The sequence below is a fragment of the Hemitrygon akajei genome, chromosome 6, assembly GCF_048418815.1.
Source record: "Hemitrygon akajei chromosome 6, sHemAka1.3, whole genome shotgun sequence".
Classification (NCBI taxonomy): Eukaryota; Metazoa; Chordata; class Chondrichthyes; order Myliobatiformes; family Dasyatidae; genus Hemitrygon; species Hemitrygon akajei.
This window is the reverse complement of record NC_133129.1, coordinates 134,682,405-134,700,261: the sequence shown is the minus strand read 5'-3', so window position 1 is coordinate 134,700,261 and position 17,857 is coordinate 134,682,405. Positions and strand designations below refer to the sequence as shown.

Here is a 17,857-nt window from a genome sequence, read left to right as displayed (position 1 = left end):
GGAACCTCATCTCTATTCCTCTGTCGCCCCCCAGCCCACCAATATTATCTAAGGTTTTGGGCCGAGATCCTCCTTCAGGACTGGAAAGGAAGGGGCAAGACATCAGAATAAAAAGGTGGGCAGAAGAGAGGGAAGATAGTTAAAAGATGATAGGTGACACCGGTGTGTAGGAGAGGTAAAGAGCTGGAGAGGAAGGAATCTGATGGGCGAGGAGAGTGGACCATAGGAGAAAGGGAAGGAGGAGGGCACCCATGGGGAAGTGATAGGTCAATAAGAAGAGGTAAGAGGCCAGAATGGGGAATAGGAGAAGAAGGGAGGGGGGAGGGAGGCATTTTTTTCACCAGAAGGAAAAATTGATATCCATACCATCAGCTTGGAGGCTACACAGATGGAATTTCGAATGTTGAAAGGCCTAGACAGATTAGACGTGGAAAAATTATTTCCCATGGTGGGAGAGTCTAGGACAAGAGGGCATAGCCTCAGGATAGATGGGCTTCCATTCAAAACAAAGATGTGGACAAATCTCTTTTGCCAGAGGGTGGTGAATTTGTGGCCACATGCAGCTGTGGAGGCCAGGTCATTGGGTGTATTTAAGGCAGAGATTGACAGATTCTTGATTGGATATGGCATCAAAGGTTATGGGGAGAAGGCTGGGAAATGGGGTTGAGGAGGAGGAACAAAAAAGGATCAGCCATGATTGAATGGCGAAGCAGACTTGATGGGCCAAATGGCTTAATTCTGCTCCTATGCCTTATGGTCTAATATATGTAAACTGTTGCTCCTCCACCTCATCATTGCACAAGAGGAGGCCATGGACTGACATGTCAGAATGGGAATTGGAATTAAAATATTTAGCCACCCCGAAGTTCCACTTTTGGCAGATGGAGCAGAGATGCTCTCAAAGCGGTCATCCAATTTATGACGGTCTCACTAATGTAGAAAAGGCCACATCGGGAGCACTGGACACAGTAAACAAACCTGGCAGATTTGTAGATGAAGTGCTGCCTCACCTGGAAGCAGTGTTTGGGGCCTTGAATGGGGGTGAGGGAAGAGGTGAATGGTCAGTTTGGCTGCTTGCAGGGGTAACTGCTGGGAGGGAGATGAATGGGGAGAGATGAATGGACAAGGAAATCACAGATAGAGTGATTCAGTAGTTCCATTTAATATCAGAAGAATATATGAAATATACATCCTGAAATTGTTTTTCACAGTTCTTTACGAAATCAGAAGAGTGCCCCAAGGAGTGAATGACGGTAAAAATGTCCACTCACCACCCACTAAGGAAACAATAGCAAAACCCCAAGAAAGACCATGATCTGCAGTATAACAAAAACTGATCCTTTGCTTGACAATTTGACATACCACTGGCTCTTTCTCTCCCTATTAAAGGGCAAGAGAAATGCCCCCCTTTCCCTGTGGAAAGCAGGTTGGGTGAAGGTTAAGATGTATTTGGTATTAGGATCTCTTTGCAGAGGCAGAAGTTGCAGAGAATGATGCGGAGGTTCATTGGGTGGTGGGTAAAGACAAGTGGAACTCTCACCGTGAATTTGACAGGAAGATGGGATGAGTGCAGATGTTTAGAAAATGGAGGAGATACGGGGGGAGGGCAGCATCAATGGTGGAGGAAGGGAAACCCCGTTCTTTGAAGGAGGAGCACACCTCCGATGTTTTGGAAAAGAAAGCCACATCCTATATTAAAGTGGATTTTAAAATGTACTATTACATTCTATACTGAAAATATGGTAATTTACATTCAATATAGGTGTATCCAAAGCGCTTACTCTATTGATTGAAGGGGAATCATTGCTGAATGATGGGACTGCTATTGTCATGTTTGAAGTCTTTCGAGAATTTGCTCTTAAACCACATGATGTTGAAGGTAAGAATTATTTTTAAAACGAATGTCTTGTGTGTTAATTTTGCCAGAGTAGTCAGCTTATGTCTGTAATTCGGCTTTAATTTTACTCTTTTGTATGTTGTAGTTGGATGTGTATCAGTTGAGGACTTGTCTGCAACATTTTGTAAAGGAGCAGTCTTAGGAAGTGGTGAATGAGCTTGTTAAGCAATTACAGAATATGGAAATATAGACCTCTTTGAAATTAATATTCAATTTTTGCCACCTGCTACTCTGTGTTTAACATGCTTACCTATTGGAGCAGATCAGCATGGTATGCCGACATTGATTTAAAAATATAGTTTCTCAATATTCTAACCCCTTCATATTGTGCCAAATTTGGGTAATTTCCAAGTCACCCTTCCTTGATAACAACATATTTACATTTTAAAGGCAAAAATCTTGCATAAAATTCAGTATGGAATGTGAAATCTTGTGGACCAAGAACTTCGGTGATTCTTTTGAAAAACAGTCTAATTTCCATTTCCCTGCAGTACAGTTTCTGTACTTTCTCCCATAGTGCCTGTTGCAAGTAATAAACTAGTATTTAGAGTGGGGTTGGTGGGGAATGGAAGAATAATGGTCCTGGTGGTGAATTGAGAGCTTCATTAGTGATTCAGTTTCCAGAATTGTCAAGCAGTATTGTATTCAAAGAATAATGCTAGATATTTTGAATGCTGAATTTGTTTCAAATGCTCAAAGATTCATTTATTATCAAAGCATGTTTCCCTATATGACTCTGAAACTTGGTTTCTCCAGGTAGTCATGAAACAAAAAATGAACATAACTCCCCTGAACAGGAACACTGACCCCCTTAGTTTTTTTCTTTCATCAAATGTTGTAGATTTCATTTCATACACGTTATTGATTTTTAGTTGTTGCTTAGCAAGTTTCAATCCCTATTTTTCAATGTCAGAAAACAGGAAGTTTAATTAGTGTTTTCCAGGTTCAGGAACAGTTATTACCTTTCAACCATCATGCTCTTAAACCAAAGTGGATAACTTCACTCAACTTCACTTGCCCCATCATCGAAATGTTTCCACAACCTATGGACTCACTTTCAAGGACTCTTCATCTCACGTTCTCTATTTATTGCTTGTTTGTTTGTTAATTTGTCTGTTTGGTTGTTTATTTATTATTATTTTCCTTTTTTATATCTGTATAGTTTTTTGATTTTTGCATACTGGTTGAATGTGGTCTTTTATTGATTCTATTATGGTTATTATTCTATTATGGATTTATTGAGAATGCCTGCAAGAAAATGAATTGCGGTTGTATATGGTGACATATGTACTTAGGTAATAAAGTTACTTTGAATTTTATGTGCTACAATGTATTTGCATAAGAAAAGAGGACATAAAGTTGGGGGAAATAGATTGGTATGGATAGAATATCTCAGATAAGAAAATTTGATTACGTGGATCATTTTAGGCCATCAGCAACTTGCGGTGTACCACAGTGGTCGGTGCTGGGACCTTAATCAACTTGTTATAAGTTTGATGAATGAACTGATAATAAAAATTGCTGGATTAGAAATAAATAATAGGCATTCGTTAGTCTTGAGAGACCATGGATTTGCGCCTTGGAAAGTTTCCAGGGTGCAGGCCTGGGCAGGGTTGTATGAGAGACTGGCAGTTGCCCATGCTGCAAGTCTCTCCTCTCCACGCCACTGACGTTGTCCAAGGGAAGGGCAAGGGCCGATACAGCTTGGCACCAGTGTCGTCGCAGAGCAATGTGCGGTTAAGTGCCTTGCTCAAGGACACAACACGCTGCCTTAGCTTAGGCTCGAATTAGCGACCTTCAGATCACTAGACCAACGCCTTAACTTGGATTAGCAAGGAGGGCACAAAGAGCCGGTTAAGAGATGTAGATAGTTTAAACAATTGTGCAGGATGTTGGCAGCTGCTGTTTAATGTTGAAAAATATGAGATTATCCACTGTGGTAAGTAGGATGAAAAACCAAATTATGAATTTAAGTAATGAAACTATAAATTGTTGTATAAATGAATGTGGAATCTTAGTACATGCAATACGAAAGGTTTGTATGCTAGTACAGCAAGTAACTTGGAAGACTGAGGGAATGTTGACCCTTTTATTGCAAGAGGTTTGGAGTATACAACCTGGCAAGTTTTTTTTTGTTGCAGTTTTTCAGTGTGCTGGTGAGTTTGTCTCTGGAAAAATTCTGGATTTTTGCATTCCATATTTAAAGGAAGATACATTTGCACTGAAAGCACAAGGAAGGTTCAGCCAGGCTCCATCCTGAGATTGAACAGATGGTGTTCAAAAGAGTAAGAAATTACTATATTGAAACATATACATTTGAGAGGAATTGTCAGAGTGAACACAGAGAGAAATCTAGAGCTCCAGTGTATAGTTGAGAATAAGATTTAGATAAGGAGAAATTAATTTTGAGATCATAAATCTTTTGGAATTTGCTTTCCTAATGCTGTGGGGGTAGATTTGTTGAATATATTCAGATTATGGGGAAAATGGAGGGAAAATGATGTTCAGACCAAGAATTGTTTAAACAAATGTTTTCTGTTTTTGTACAGCTATTGATCTTGCTGTAAGACTGATGCTAAAGGTGTTTGTAAGCCCAGTATTTGGATATATAATGGCCAAAATCACCATGTTTTGCCTAACATATGTCTTTAATGATGGGGTAACGGAGATAACGATCAGTTTGGCAAATACTTACATAGCATTCTATGTCGGTAAGGATGTTTTGACTTATTTAAATAAAGTTTCTTGATCTTTTTTGTATCATTTATTAAAATACTTGTTATCAAATTTGCATTTTTTATTACAAATGAGAAAATCTGCAGATGCTGGAAATCAAAGTAATGTACATAAAATGCTGGAGGAACTCAGCGAGCCAGGCAGCAACTATGGAAAAGAGTAAACTGTCGATGTTTCAGGCTGAGACCCTTCATTAGGACTGGAAAAAAGAGATGAGAAAACGGAGTAAGAAGGTGGGGCGGGGAGGGGGGAGGAAAGAGGGGAGGAAGAAGTTCAAGGTAGCAGGTGATAGGTTAAACCGGGAGAAGGGGAAGTAAAGAGTTGGGAAATCGATTGGTGAAAGAGATAAAGGGGTGAAGAATAAGTAATCTGATAGGAGAGGACAGAAGACAGTGGAAGAAGGGGAAGGGGAGGAGCACCAAGGACGTGATGGGAATAGTGAAGGGCAGTGGTGGGGGGGGGAAGAATTACTGGGAGTTTGAGAAATCAATGTTCGTAGGTTAGGCAAAACATTGATTTCTCAAACTTCCGGTAATTGCTCCCCACTTCAACATTCCCCATTCCCATTTCCCCCTCTTACCTTATATCTTTACCTGCCCATCACCTCCCTCTGGTGCTCCTCCTCCTTCCCTTTTCTCCCCCATGGTGTTTTGTCCAGTCCTATCAGATTTCACCACCTTCAGTCCTTTGTATCTTTCACCAATTGACTTCCCAGCTCTTTACTTCACCCCTCCCCCTCTACCGGTTTCATCTATCACTTATACCTTGCCTATACTTTGTAATTCTTTCTCCTCTCTTTCTGCCCCCACCCCACACCTTTTATTCTGATTTCTCATCTCTATTTCTCCAGTTCTGTTTAAGGGTCTCGGCCCAAAATGTAGACAGGTTATTCTTTTCCATAGATGCTGCCTGGGCTGCTGAGTTCCTCCAGCATTTTCTGTGTCTTGCAATTTTTACTATGTTATTTGTTAAATTATTTTTACTCCGAGAGAACTTTGGCTACACACACAGTATATGTTGGATTACTGATATCCACAAAATCTTTTAAATTTATATTATGTTCTGAGAATCTTCTTTATCATTTTGTGTTTTGTAAATGCCATTGAAAAGGCTAGCAATCGTTCATATGAAACACACAAAATGCTGGAGGAATTCAGTGGGTCAGGGATAAGCTAGAATGTGATAGGTGAAGTCAAGTGGGTGGGAAAGGTAAAGGGCTGGAGAAGAAGGAATCTGATAGGAGAGGACAGTGGACCATTAGTGAAAGGAAAGAAGAGTGGTTCTAGGGGGAGGTGATGGGCAGCAGAGGAGAAATAGGCAAGAGGCCAAGTGGGGAATGAAAGACAAGGGAAGAAAAAAAGAATTAAAACAAAAATAGCTGGAAGAAGTTCTTCTCCTCTCCTCACCTTTTGTTCATATGCCTCACTTTTCAATTCCATGTTATTCTTGACCTCCTTTATTAACGGTAGATTTTACCTTATTCTAATTGGGATAAATTCCTACTGAGAGTAATGGTTCAGTTTTTTGATTATCTGCCGCACTTCACCTACTGATCAATCTCTTAGCTTATTTTGCCAGTCAAACTTGGATAACTTTGGGTGGACTGAGAAAATCGTTGATTGTGTCATGTTTCCTTTTGTGCTCAAATGAAAGAGGTCATGCTAGTTCCACTATCTCTGATGTTAATCTGAACGAGTTGAAGAATAAAACTCCATCAATTTAGAAGATGTCAGATAGTGGGTGAACAGATTTTCTGGATTCTTGGGTATTACATCTATTAAAAGTGTTTTGAGTATTAATGTCCTTTTTTGTTTTGTGTGTTATAAAGTAGAATAATAACGTTTACAAGTAACTTGATATATCTTAAGGGGAGCACATGAAACAAGGCGTTAGGGAGCTAAAAGGGAGCGTGGGAACCAGAGCGCAGGTGCAGTCGAGGAATCACATAAATCGCCACCCATTGAACCAGATACTAAACCACTGGGATTTCTGAATAGTCAGCAGAGTACTGTATTGAACTTTTGCTCTGTGGTATATGCAGTCTTTTAACTCCTCCAGATATGTCCTGTATTTGATGGCCTACAGTGAATTAAGTTGATTTTCTAAGATTGTGATGCAAAGGTTTCCATATTGCTTTCTTCTGGACAACCATGTGATTTGAACCTGATTATAAATTCTATCTTGGTGCACACATAATACAAATAGAAGGAGACAGCATGTATCTCCAAATTGTCTGTCCCATTCATTTTTAATGATGTTATCTTATATTCTTCCCATATTTCCATATCCTCTGAATCACCATATCTAGTCTGGAAAATTTATAGATGAGTTGCATTCTTACAAAGGATATCCAGTCTTGGGAAGTTTTTGTTAGTTTCTGATATCATATAGGTGAGATTCAGCTATTTCCTTACCTTGTGTTTACTTTGTAAGTGATAAAATTTTGCATGCAAAGTCACCATGAACTTTGTAAGGTGCTGACTGCTTCTAAAAATGTCATTTTTTTTACTGTATGTTTTTAAATTACATTTTCAGGTGAATGGGTTGGTATATCGGGTGTAATATCTGTTACATTTATGGGGCTCTTTATGGATACAGTGAGCTTCAGTCCAGAGATTGAGGTGTTCTTATTGCGGTGAGTATTGGCACTAATTTGGTTTACTTTGCACATTGATTCCTTTTATTAAATTAGTCACATTTTATAATTTTGTGAAGTATCTATCTTTTTTGGGGGAGTGGTAAAGTTTGTACAGCTATTCCACCTTAATGATTCAGAAGTTACTGAACGCATTTGTAAATTATAATAGAAATGGGCAACTAAGGAAGTGGGTATGAGTCTTGGAGAGCTTAAAGTACTTCTTATTTATTCATGTTTGGGATAATAAAACATTTTTCGATTGTTAAATAGCAACAGTGTAGTATATATAGCAGGGTATAGTATATTGGTTCTATTGGAGAATTAATTTTAGAGATTTAAAATTAAAATCTGCTGGCAGTTTACATTTGGTTGTGTGGAGATTTAGATTTTTAGAAGTCACTTAAAATTGATGAGTGGAACTCTAGCCTTACCATGATTTGTGTTCCATGAACTAAATTAGGCTAATTTCTATGTCCACATTCTTGAGCTTTTTGTTGTTTGTGTATTCCAAAATGAAGATATCTTGTACTAGAAATGCAACTTTGATTATCTTAATTTTCCACTGATCACTTTATTTCAGATATTAGAGAGACACAAGAGACTGCCATTGATGCATTCTTAAGAAAACAGTTTTTCTACGTAGTGCTTTACTGAGGAAAAGATATTGAATCATTTTTCTTAAAACAACAAGTTGTATTGAAAGAGGGAAGTTGAGGACATCGTTTATCTGATCTAGGAATAGAATGCTGACACAGTGCAAAAGACAAGTGATTAATTTCAGTATATTTTGAATAAATACATTTTGGAAATTATTCTGCACTCCAAAAATCAGCTATTTGTAAATCCTTTCTTGGATTAAAAATGACCATGAACCTCTATTATAACAGAGATTCTGTAATGATGCTGCAAGACAGGATTTTAAAATTTGATTCAGCAATAGGCTCCTGTGAGGGTACTGTGTGGCTTGAAAGTAAAGCTGTGTTCCCGTACTTGTAAGTCAACGTCTGGAGTCAGGCCGAGGTCTGGAGTTCGGCGAGCACGTCCTTTGATTGTGCTGCCCTCAGCACATCCATAGGTTGTGCTGGTTGTTAAAGAAAATGATACACTTCACTCTGTTTCAGTGTATATGCGATAGATAAATAAACCTGAACCTAGAAGTTTGGGATACAAGTCAAAGAAGCTAATAGATTGTTGAAGTGTATCCTTATTAGACAAAGCATTCAAGTATGATGGTAGTGGAGAGAATATGTATTTAATGTAGGGGGTTCTGCTGGAGAACTGCCAGTCTCTTGACAGCTTGTTGCAACTGTATTCCATCAAGCAGTGGAAGAACATTATCTTGTACTTTTCACTTTTGAGAGTGAGGTGATGAGATACTGCAGTTTATGATCTGATGTGGTAGGCACTCTAATGGAAATCCTAATTAATGGTGATTTCCTAGAATATTAATGTACTTGGTGATAGCACTTTGGTATGCCAAAACTATGCTTCTCTGAACAACTTTACCTAGAATTTGTTCCTCCAACAGATGGCATGAACATTGATTTCTAGGTTTCTGGTGATTGCCTCTTACCCCCCACCCCCTCACCATTCTCCATTCCTGTTACCCTGTCTCTCCTTTTTCTCCTCACCTGACCACCACCTCCTCTTTCTTCCATGATCTTTTTACCCTATGTTATCAGATCCCCCCTCCTCCAGCCTTTTCTCTTTCACCAGTGAACTTCCCAGCTCTTTACTTCACCGCTCCCCCTCTCCTGGTTTCATCATCTTTCTTCCCTTTCCCCCATCTTCTTCCTCTGATGACTCCCCCCCCCCCCCAGTCCTGATGAAGGGTCTCAACTTGAAACATTGACTGTATACTCTCTTCCATAGATACTGCCTGACCTGTTGAGTTCCTCAGCATTTTGTGTGTGTTGCTTTGGATTTTCAGCATCTGCAGATTTTCTCGTGTTTGTGATTCTACTAGAATTTATTTGGTTATGTAGGTTTAGTTGTTACTTAATTATTTATTTACAAAGTTTCATTCATTTCTATTAAATATGTGAATATTTTGATAGTATAAGAGACAATAGTATTCATCATTGTGCATTTCTTGGAAGCCAAGTTTGCTTTGCACTATTCTGTCACAAGCACTTGAACTATTGTTTCCTCTAAGAATACAAAGCTAATTCAGAAGTTGAAGTTAGTATATTAAATACATTTGCTCAGCTTGGTATGTCAGTGGTTTTTAATCAATATGATTCACACCTACCATTAAATTAAATATTTCTAAAACAGCAGAAACTTGTTTAGACTTCTAGATCCTGCCATTAAGTAATTTTCTTTAGCTTTGTGATTATAATGTAAACACTGATTTTAAAATCTTTTACAGCTTTTGGGAAATGCTAACATATCTAGGAAATTCTCTCATCTTCATGATTGTTGGAGTTGTCATATCACGAAAAGCATTGAAACATATGTCCATCACTGATGGCTTTTTCATCATTGTACTTTACTTTGGAATAAATACTGTACGGTGAGCTTGTATTCCTGCCTTTTAAATAAATAAGAGATATGACTTTGAATCAAGGGATTGTCACTATAAAGTTTCATATCATTCATCACAAACTGTCCAATTACAACTCTTTCATGAAGTTTTATTTTCTTCATGTCCTTATTCATGCAGTAAAATCAATGAAATTGCTGCCATTGGAGCACATTCATCTGAGCTTTTATTTTCATCATTATTTTCTTTTTCATGATCATCTGATGTAGTTCAGCATTGGGAAACATAAAAAATGCTTTCAGCTTTAAAATGTTTTGATATCCAAGGTCTAACCAATATAAAAATGGATAAACTGCAGATGTTTCAAATCAGTGTACTTGGCAGCATCAATATTAGGGAAAAAAATTGAAGGATCATCAGCCTGAAGTTAATTGTTTTGCATTGATGACCCTTCAGAACTCTATTCTGGTGCCAGTTGATATTGATATTTTCAGCATTTTTTATTATGTGTTCATTCAATTTGTTCACATATTGTGCAAAAAGATAGCCTTAATTACAGTTCTGTCATCATTCAATGCTGCTGTGAGCATTTCTGTCAGTTTTATAATGGTTATTACCCCAGTACTACTTAGTGTGTTCTACAACTTGACTCTGTCAATGCTAGGCCTAAATAGTGACAGTCCTGAAGATGGGTCAGATCGCAGTATTCATTTTCTGTTGTTGCCTAGAACTAACTTAAGATGTAATTTGGTATTTCACCAGCAGAGTTGGATTTGGTGAAATCTTTTTTGGTGAAAATTTGCACCTCCACCTCTTAATTTTTTTGAGTAAAAGCTGATGTCAATTTTTCAATGGAGGGGGATAAGTCAAAGATTCCTTACTAATTCAGCCAATATTATAGTGACAAGCTAATATCTGCACAAATATATTTCTTTTTCACAGGAACTTTGAATACTGAATTGTAATATTTAATTTTATATCCAAACTGAATAAAGGACATTGACCTTTAATGTGGGGTTACAATTACTAATAAACAATTTAAGGTTTTTTTACACTTCTATTAGTCAAGTATTTGGAAGAAAGCTTGCTGATTTTGATTAGATGAGGTTTATTGTTAGTATAATAAAACTCTGATAATCAACTTTTATATTGTTCAAAAATCCTGATGTTTCGGCACCTGGCTCATGGTTCTGTTTTCTGTGTTCCCTTAAGCCTTTTTGGGAGGAATTTTATTACTGGATAACATGTTAAAATTGAGTTAAATGTGTTATTAATATAAACAGTATTTTATTTATTAATGCAAAAAAATGCCAGTTTGATAATGTGCCAGTTTGAGACTGCTTGATCATCAGTTTTACTGTACAGAATAAAATGTGTAAATAGATGTCTTTCTATTGAGTGTTTATAGAGTTCCATTGAGAAATAATCTTGTTCAATATGGGTTATTTAAGTGTTTGGTTTGATACTAAACACTGATTTTTTTTATAGTTAATCAGAAATGTAGAGTGATTAATATTTTGACTTTGTTTTTGTAGCTTGATGATTATCATGGGTTTGGCACCATTGTTAAAACGTTTGGGCTATGGTTTCAATTGGCGTTGGGGAGCTGTTTGCATCTGGAGTGGTACAAAAGGTGCTTTCACTCTAAGTTTAGCTCTTACGGCATATCATTTGGAAGGACTTGATGAAGTGAATGTCAGAAACAAGGTAAGGGGATAGTTATGAAACGGTGAATATTTTTTGTTAATGATTAAATGTTTTAGTTTTTATGCACCTGCTGGGTGGTAATAAATTTAATTGATGTGGTGATACAATATGGAACAGCAGAACACTGGTATAGTTGCTAGAAATGTTTCCTTAGACTTCTAGTGGACATGAGCAAAAAAAAATGCAAGTTGTTGAAAACTATAAGAAATTGTTTACTTTATCAAAGCTTGATAATGTGTAAATTTGCTTACGTTTTGAACTTGCTCTCTATTTCGGACCCAGATACTAAATAAGCAAAGTGCACCAGGATTGTTGTGCTTGTCCTGGAAGTTCTACAGAGTCTAGTTCCATAGAAAGCATAGAATTATATAAATTAGGATGGGTTACTCAAGCAGACAAGTGTGCTTCACTATTAGTGAGGTTGAGCCTGATTTCACTGTAACCACAGTTCTGCAGTTCTGCCTATCCAGTAAATTTTCATACCCTTATCAAGAATCCATCTCTCTATGCCTTAAAGGTATTCAATGTCTCTGCTTATTTTATTCTTTATGAAAGGGAATTCCAAAGTGAATCCATCATTGAAGACAATATTTCACCTCCATCTTTTTAATTTTGTTACCCCTTATTTTAAGCAGTGTCCTCTCCTTGTTTCAATTTCAAGTTTTCCCTCAAGAGGAAATGTGCTGCTATATCAAAACTGTTAGTCTCCATAATCTTGTATACTTCAATCAAATCCCCTCTTACTCTTCTAAACTTCACTGGATGTAAACCTGGGCAATAAAACAGGCACATATTCTAGATATTAGACTGGTTAGTCCTTCCAATTCATTAACACACTTAAGAAAGTGACCAATAATGTATATTGTAATGCAGGTAAGGTCTCAGCAGTGTTCCATATAATCAAAATATTATCTCCAACTTTTGCATTCACTTCTAACTAAAACATATTGTTGTTCATTTTCCAAATTACTTTCCTAATCCTGGACATTAGTCTTGTTTCAAAATATGTACTAGGACACCCAGATTCCTGTATCTCAGAACTTTGCAGTCTCTCTGCAATTAGATTATATTCTTGTCTATTTTTTCTGTCGAAATATCAATTTCACATTTTTCAACTTTAGTCTCCATTTGTCAGATGTTTGCAGTTCTCTTACCCAACCTGTATATCTTTGCAGCTTCTTTTTGTCCTACCTTAGTTTGTGTCATCAGATTTAGGAGCCATACCAATAAGTGTCTTAATCTAAGTACGTCTGATTCCAAATCCGTGACTCTTATAAAAAATGATCAACCAATTTTAAAAAACAAACAAAAATGTATTTTTGCCTTCTATAGAAACTGTTTCCTCAATATTAAAAGGTTGGTACAACATCATGGGCTGAAGGGCCTGTACTGTGCAGTAATATTGTATGGACATGCAGATTTCTCTAAACATTATTCATTAACCTCTGCATATGAGTATGTAAATTAGGAGCTGGAGTAGGTCATTTGCATCTGGATATGATGTTTTCAATAGTATCTTGATAAAAAACTACTGAGGGTCAATGCAGACATATCAAATTTCTTTAGCCTAGGGAGGAAGTAGAAGCACTGGTGTACTTTCTTGACTATAGTGTCTTCCTGGTCGAACCAGGACAGTCTAACTGATGTTCACTCCTGGGAACTTAAAGCTCCTTTGACCAAAATGGTACACACTATTCCAAATGTGGTCTCACTGACATCTTGTACAACTGCAGTGCAACATCCTAACTCCTCTTCTCAGTGTCCTGACTAATAAAGGCTAGCGTATCAAATACATTCTTCACCCACACTACCTACCTGTAATGCCACTTTCAGCCAGCTCTGTACCTGTACTCTTATGTCTGTTACGTACCCCGTAACTGGGTGTCTTACCAGCAAAGATAGAAGAGTCTAGTGGTACTATTTTCAAACAGTGTTTATTAGTAAAATATACAAATCAATATCAACAATGCAAATATATAGATAATACACGTTAACAATACTAAACCTAAAAGTGTGGGTATAATAATAATCAATAATAAACAAGCTCTATCGATGTCTAGGGGTTAATGAATTGTCATATGTGAATATAAAGTTCAGTTCATACATGCTGAGGTAGTTGTTGGTTCTTGTGTTTTAATCGGTGGGGAGAGAGAGAGAGAGAGCAAACAGTGACAGCTACAGTCAGGCAAACCTTCCTTTACATTCTTGATCCGTCGATGTGTTGTTGTGGCCATTCAGGTATGACCCCTCTGTCCTTCAGCTAGACCGTTCTTCTGTGGTGGACTTGTCACCCAGGCAAGGGCGGACACACACACAAGCCCCCACCGGCCCTGCTAATAACACTGTGAGTTAAACTGACCGATCCTTTGTTCGGTCTCCGATGCCCCACACCTTCTCGTGGGTTCCAACACTCAAGCAGTGCTCACTAGTGTGTCTCCTGGTGTGTCTGAGGGGTGTCTCCCCAGACCTCACTTTTATCCCCACTCACAGGGTCTCAGGTGTCAATCAGTTTTGAATGGCTTAGTCCATCAAACCAGCCCACTCCGGCTGTCCACTGAGGAATTTTAATGAACAGAATGGTACCAAGTAAACAGCCCTCTCCGGAGCCATAAGTCTTTCAGGAGTCATAATATGGTGGGCCAACAAGTCTCTCTCTCTCTCTCTCTCTCGGTGTTATCTCTCCCTTATCTGAAGCAGATGTTCCAGTCCCAGTATGTTTTCCCTTTGTCTCTGTTTCTCTCTCATTAGCAGCGTGGTAACAGTAACAGTTTGTGATTCTCCTGGGGGGGGGGGGGGGGGGGGCGGAAAATAGGCAACTCTGTACCCTTCTGCCCATCAGAGTTGTTCATCCTTCATAACATGTCTCTGTGTTCCACATTTCACAAGGCCCTACCATTAACTATACAAGACCTACACTGGCTTAACTTGCCAAAATGCAGTATTTCAGACTAAGCTGAATTGAAATCCATTTGCCAGTTCTAGGCTCACTTTTGGAGCTGGTCAAGATCCCTGTAAATTTTTTATAACTTTCCCCACTGTCCATGAGATCAACTATTTTAGTATCACCTGCAGCTATGGTTTGTACACTTTCATATCATTTTTATAAATAAAAAATAAAATTACCAGCACAGATCCTGATGGTACACCACCATCACCCTCTGCTTTCTACCATCAAGCCAATCATGGATCCAGTTAGCTTGCTCTCCCTGGATACCATGCAATTGAACCTTTGTCAAAGGTTTTGCTAAATTTCCTGTAGACAATGTGCATCACTCTGGTGCCATCTATCCTGTTATGTTACCTCTCTGAAATACACCAATAGATTAGTCAGATGTGATTTCTCATGCAAAAAGCTGAGCTGACTATCCCTAATTGGACATTGTCTATCCAAAAGTTGATCTTGGCTCTCAGAATCCACCCAAGTAACCTCCCTACTACTGATGTAAGGCTCACCAAACTGTAGTTTGCTGGTTTGTCTTTATTGCCCTTCTTAAATAATAATACATTTGCCACCACCTTGTCATCCAGAACTTCATCTGTGATTAAAGTCAAAACAAATATTTCTGCTAGGGCCTCTGTAGTTGCCTTCCCAGCTTCCTATATGGTCTGAAGTTGCACTTGCTCAAGCCTCAGGATTTATCCACTTTAATGTGCTTTAAGGCTGCCAATAACTCTGCTAAGTCATGTAGATTTGTGTGTATGTGGGTGTCTGTACCACTTGTGCTGGCCTAAACAAATTAAGGAAATATTCATGCCACACAAGGAACAGTTGGTTGGTTATTGTGGATTGTCCCGTGATTGGGCTGGGGATTGCTGGGCGGCTCAGCTCGAGGGGTCGGAGGGGCTTATTCCACGCTGTATCTAATAAGCAATAAACAATTATAAAGTATGTGATGTAAACTGGTTGTTGATGTGGTGAAAGATTAGGGCATGAAGGGATACAAGGAGAAAGTAAGAGGTTGGGGCTGAGAGCAAAATGGATCAGCCATGATGAAATAGTGAAGCAGACTTGATGGGCCAAATGGCCTAATTGTGCTCCTATATTTTATCGTCTTAAAACGATGGAGAGACCTGACTCTTTCCTGTTCAAGTTTATTATCATTCAACCATATACATGTTTATAGCTGAATAGGGCCAAGGTGCAAAACACAGTAATATAGTCACACATAGCATCAATAATTATGGTCCAGCATATACAGTCACAAAATAATATTAGCACAAGTCCTTGAGTAGCACAGCCTGAAGATTGACAGGTTGACATAAAGTATGAGGAGAATATTTACGTAGGGCAGTATAATGCTATTGGCACTATTATAATAAAACAAGCAGTGGTATAAATGTGTGAAACAGCAGCAGTAAAAGATGAAAAGTGACTAGTGCAGGATGAGACGGTGTCTGTGACTTGGGGAGGGGATTGTGCAGCGAGGAATTCAGGCAGGGGGCACGTGTGTGCTATGTGGTGGCAGGGTGCTAAGAAGTCTAATAGCCTTGGGGAAGAAGCTGTTCGTTCTGGTTTTTGTGCAGCAATACCTTCTGCCCCATGGCAGGAGATCAGAGAGATTATGGGAAGGATCTTTGACAATGCTGGAAGCACTGAGTATGCAGCACTTCTAATGTGTGTCCTGAATGGGGATGAGAGAGGCCCTGATGATATTTTCAGCAGTCCTCGCTATCCGTTGCAGAGTCTTGTGGTCTGATGCATTGTAGTTCCCATACTAGAGGGTGATGCAACTGATCAGGACACTCTTGATTGTGCTCTCATAGAATGTGTGAGAATGATGGGGAGGGGGAGCCTCGCTTTCTTTAGTCTTCTCAGGAAGTGACAGCGCTGCTGAGCTCTCTTGGTTAAAGAGTTGGCGATGAGGGACCAGAAGAGATTTCAGTAATGTGCATGTCAAGAATCTTAGTGCTGCTGACTCTGTCCATGGAGAAGCAGTTGATGTGCAGAAGGGAGTGGTTAGCCTGCATCTTTCTTAAGTCCACAATCATCTGTATAGTCTTGTCCATGTTGAGACCCAAGTTATTCTGCTTACAACAGACCTCAAGTTGCACTACCTCCTCCATGTATGCTGTTTCATTATGATATGTATGATGCTTGTTCCATACTTGCGTGTGATATTGCTTGATCCTTTGGACCTAGCACACTTAACACTAATTAACAGATGGGGATACTTCTTGTCATAGTGTTTACAAAAAGGTATTAAACATAAATTCCTTGTTGCACTGTATAGAAGATGGATTCCCCCAGTGAGATAAGTAATCATAATTTCTCTTCTCGTAATGGAAGTAGTTGCACTAACCTTAAGTTTTAAAGGCAACTTAAAATATACTTTCTTTATAGATAAACATTTAAGTTCTCAATCTAATATTTTAAGATGGTTAAAATGTCAAAATCTCTATCAGAGCTACTTGTACAATACAAATCTTCACCCCAATTCTTATTCTCAAGACCCTTCCTATTAAAAAGGTGAAAGAACTGGAGTAACACTAATTTTTTCAACTAAAGTAGTGTCACCTAAGGAAATTTGAATGCCTAAAGTAATAGCCAGCATAGTTGGACATAAGCGGGGTTTACTACAAAAGGTGCACATTGCATAAGGACCCTGTGGAGACTTCAACAGGGATATTTTTTTCAGGTTGTACCCCATTCCAAATATGAGTGCCATGAGCAAGACCAATCACCAACATGTTTAGACTTTTCAATGAATTGTACCTAGATACTTCTAGCAGGTCTATTTAGTTGTGGCTCGGAGCTAGAATCTAATAGTTATTTAATTTAGTTCAATCTAGCTCACCCGTGAAGAGACAAGGTAGGCAGTGGGACTACATGACCTGAAATAATAATAAATGTGGGATTTTGCATTAGGGGTATGAGTGATAGTTTAGGTGAAGAGCTGAAAATGAGCTATAATTTAAGCTCTTGTTGTTGGGAACATTTGATGGCTGTAATCTTTCATGTTCCTTGATCCTGCGGCCTCATTCTGCTCTTACTGGAAAAGTAATGGTCCCTTATATTGGAAAAGTTATAAAGTGTTTTTAATTTTATTGCACTTGGTAAATGTCATTTCTGTTTTCAGATATTGCTGCATGTATCGGGGACTGTATTATTGACACTGCTAATCAATGGTACCACAATGGAATGGATCATCGATACCTTGGGTAAACAAACTGTGTATTAAGTTTTGGCATGGTAATCTAGAGCACAGATAAAAATTGAACCTATTCCAGCCACTTTTAGGGAGCAATGGACTTGGACCACAGGATCCTTCTGCACGTCAACACTAACAGTATTGTTGTTAATAGTTTACTGTCCCTCTACATTTGATTATTCAAATTGCAACACTTCAATTTGACTGGGTTAAACACCATTTACCATTTCTCTGTCCATATTTGC

At 38.4% G+C, this 17,857-nt stretch overlaps 1 protein-coding gene across 1 annotated transcript in view; it reads left to right on the top strand.

The window, feature by feature from the left end:
* LOC140729847 (sperm-specific sodium:proton exchanger-like) overlaps nt 1-17,642 on the top strand; it is a 40,118-nt gene extending 22,476 nt beyond the window's left edge. The window contains exons 2-7 of the mRNA XM_073050057.1: nt 1,763-1,879; nt 4,447-4,608; nt 7,169-7,268; nt 9,643-9,786; nt 11,292-11,463; nt 17,541-17,642. Coding sequence (XP_072906158.1) covers nt 1,831-1,879; nt 4,447-4,608; nt 7,169-7,268; nt 9,643-9,786; nt 11,292-11,463; nt 17,541-17,642 — 729 coding nt within the window. The 5' untranslated portion in view covers nt 1,763-1,830. The remainder of the gene's footprint in view (nt 1-1,762; nt 1,880-4,446; nt 4,609-7,168; nt 7,269-9,642; nt 9,787-11,291; nt 11,464-17,540) is intronic.
* The last annotated feature ends 215 nt before the right edge of the window (nt 17,643-17,857 follow it).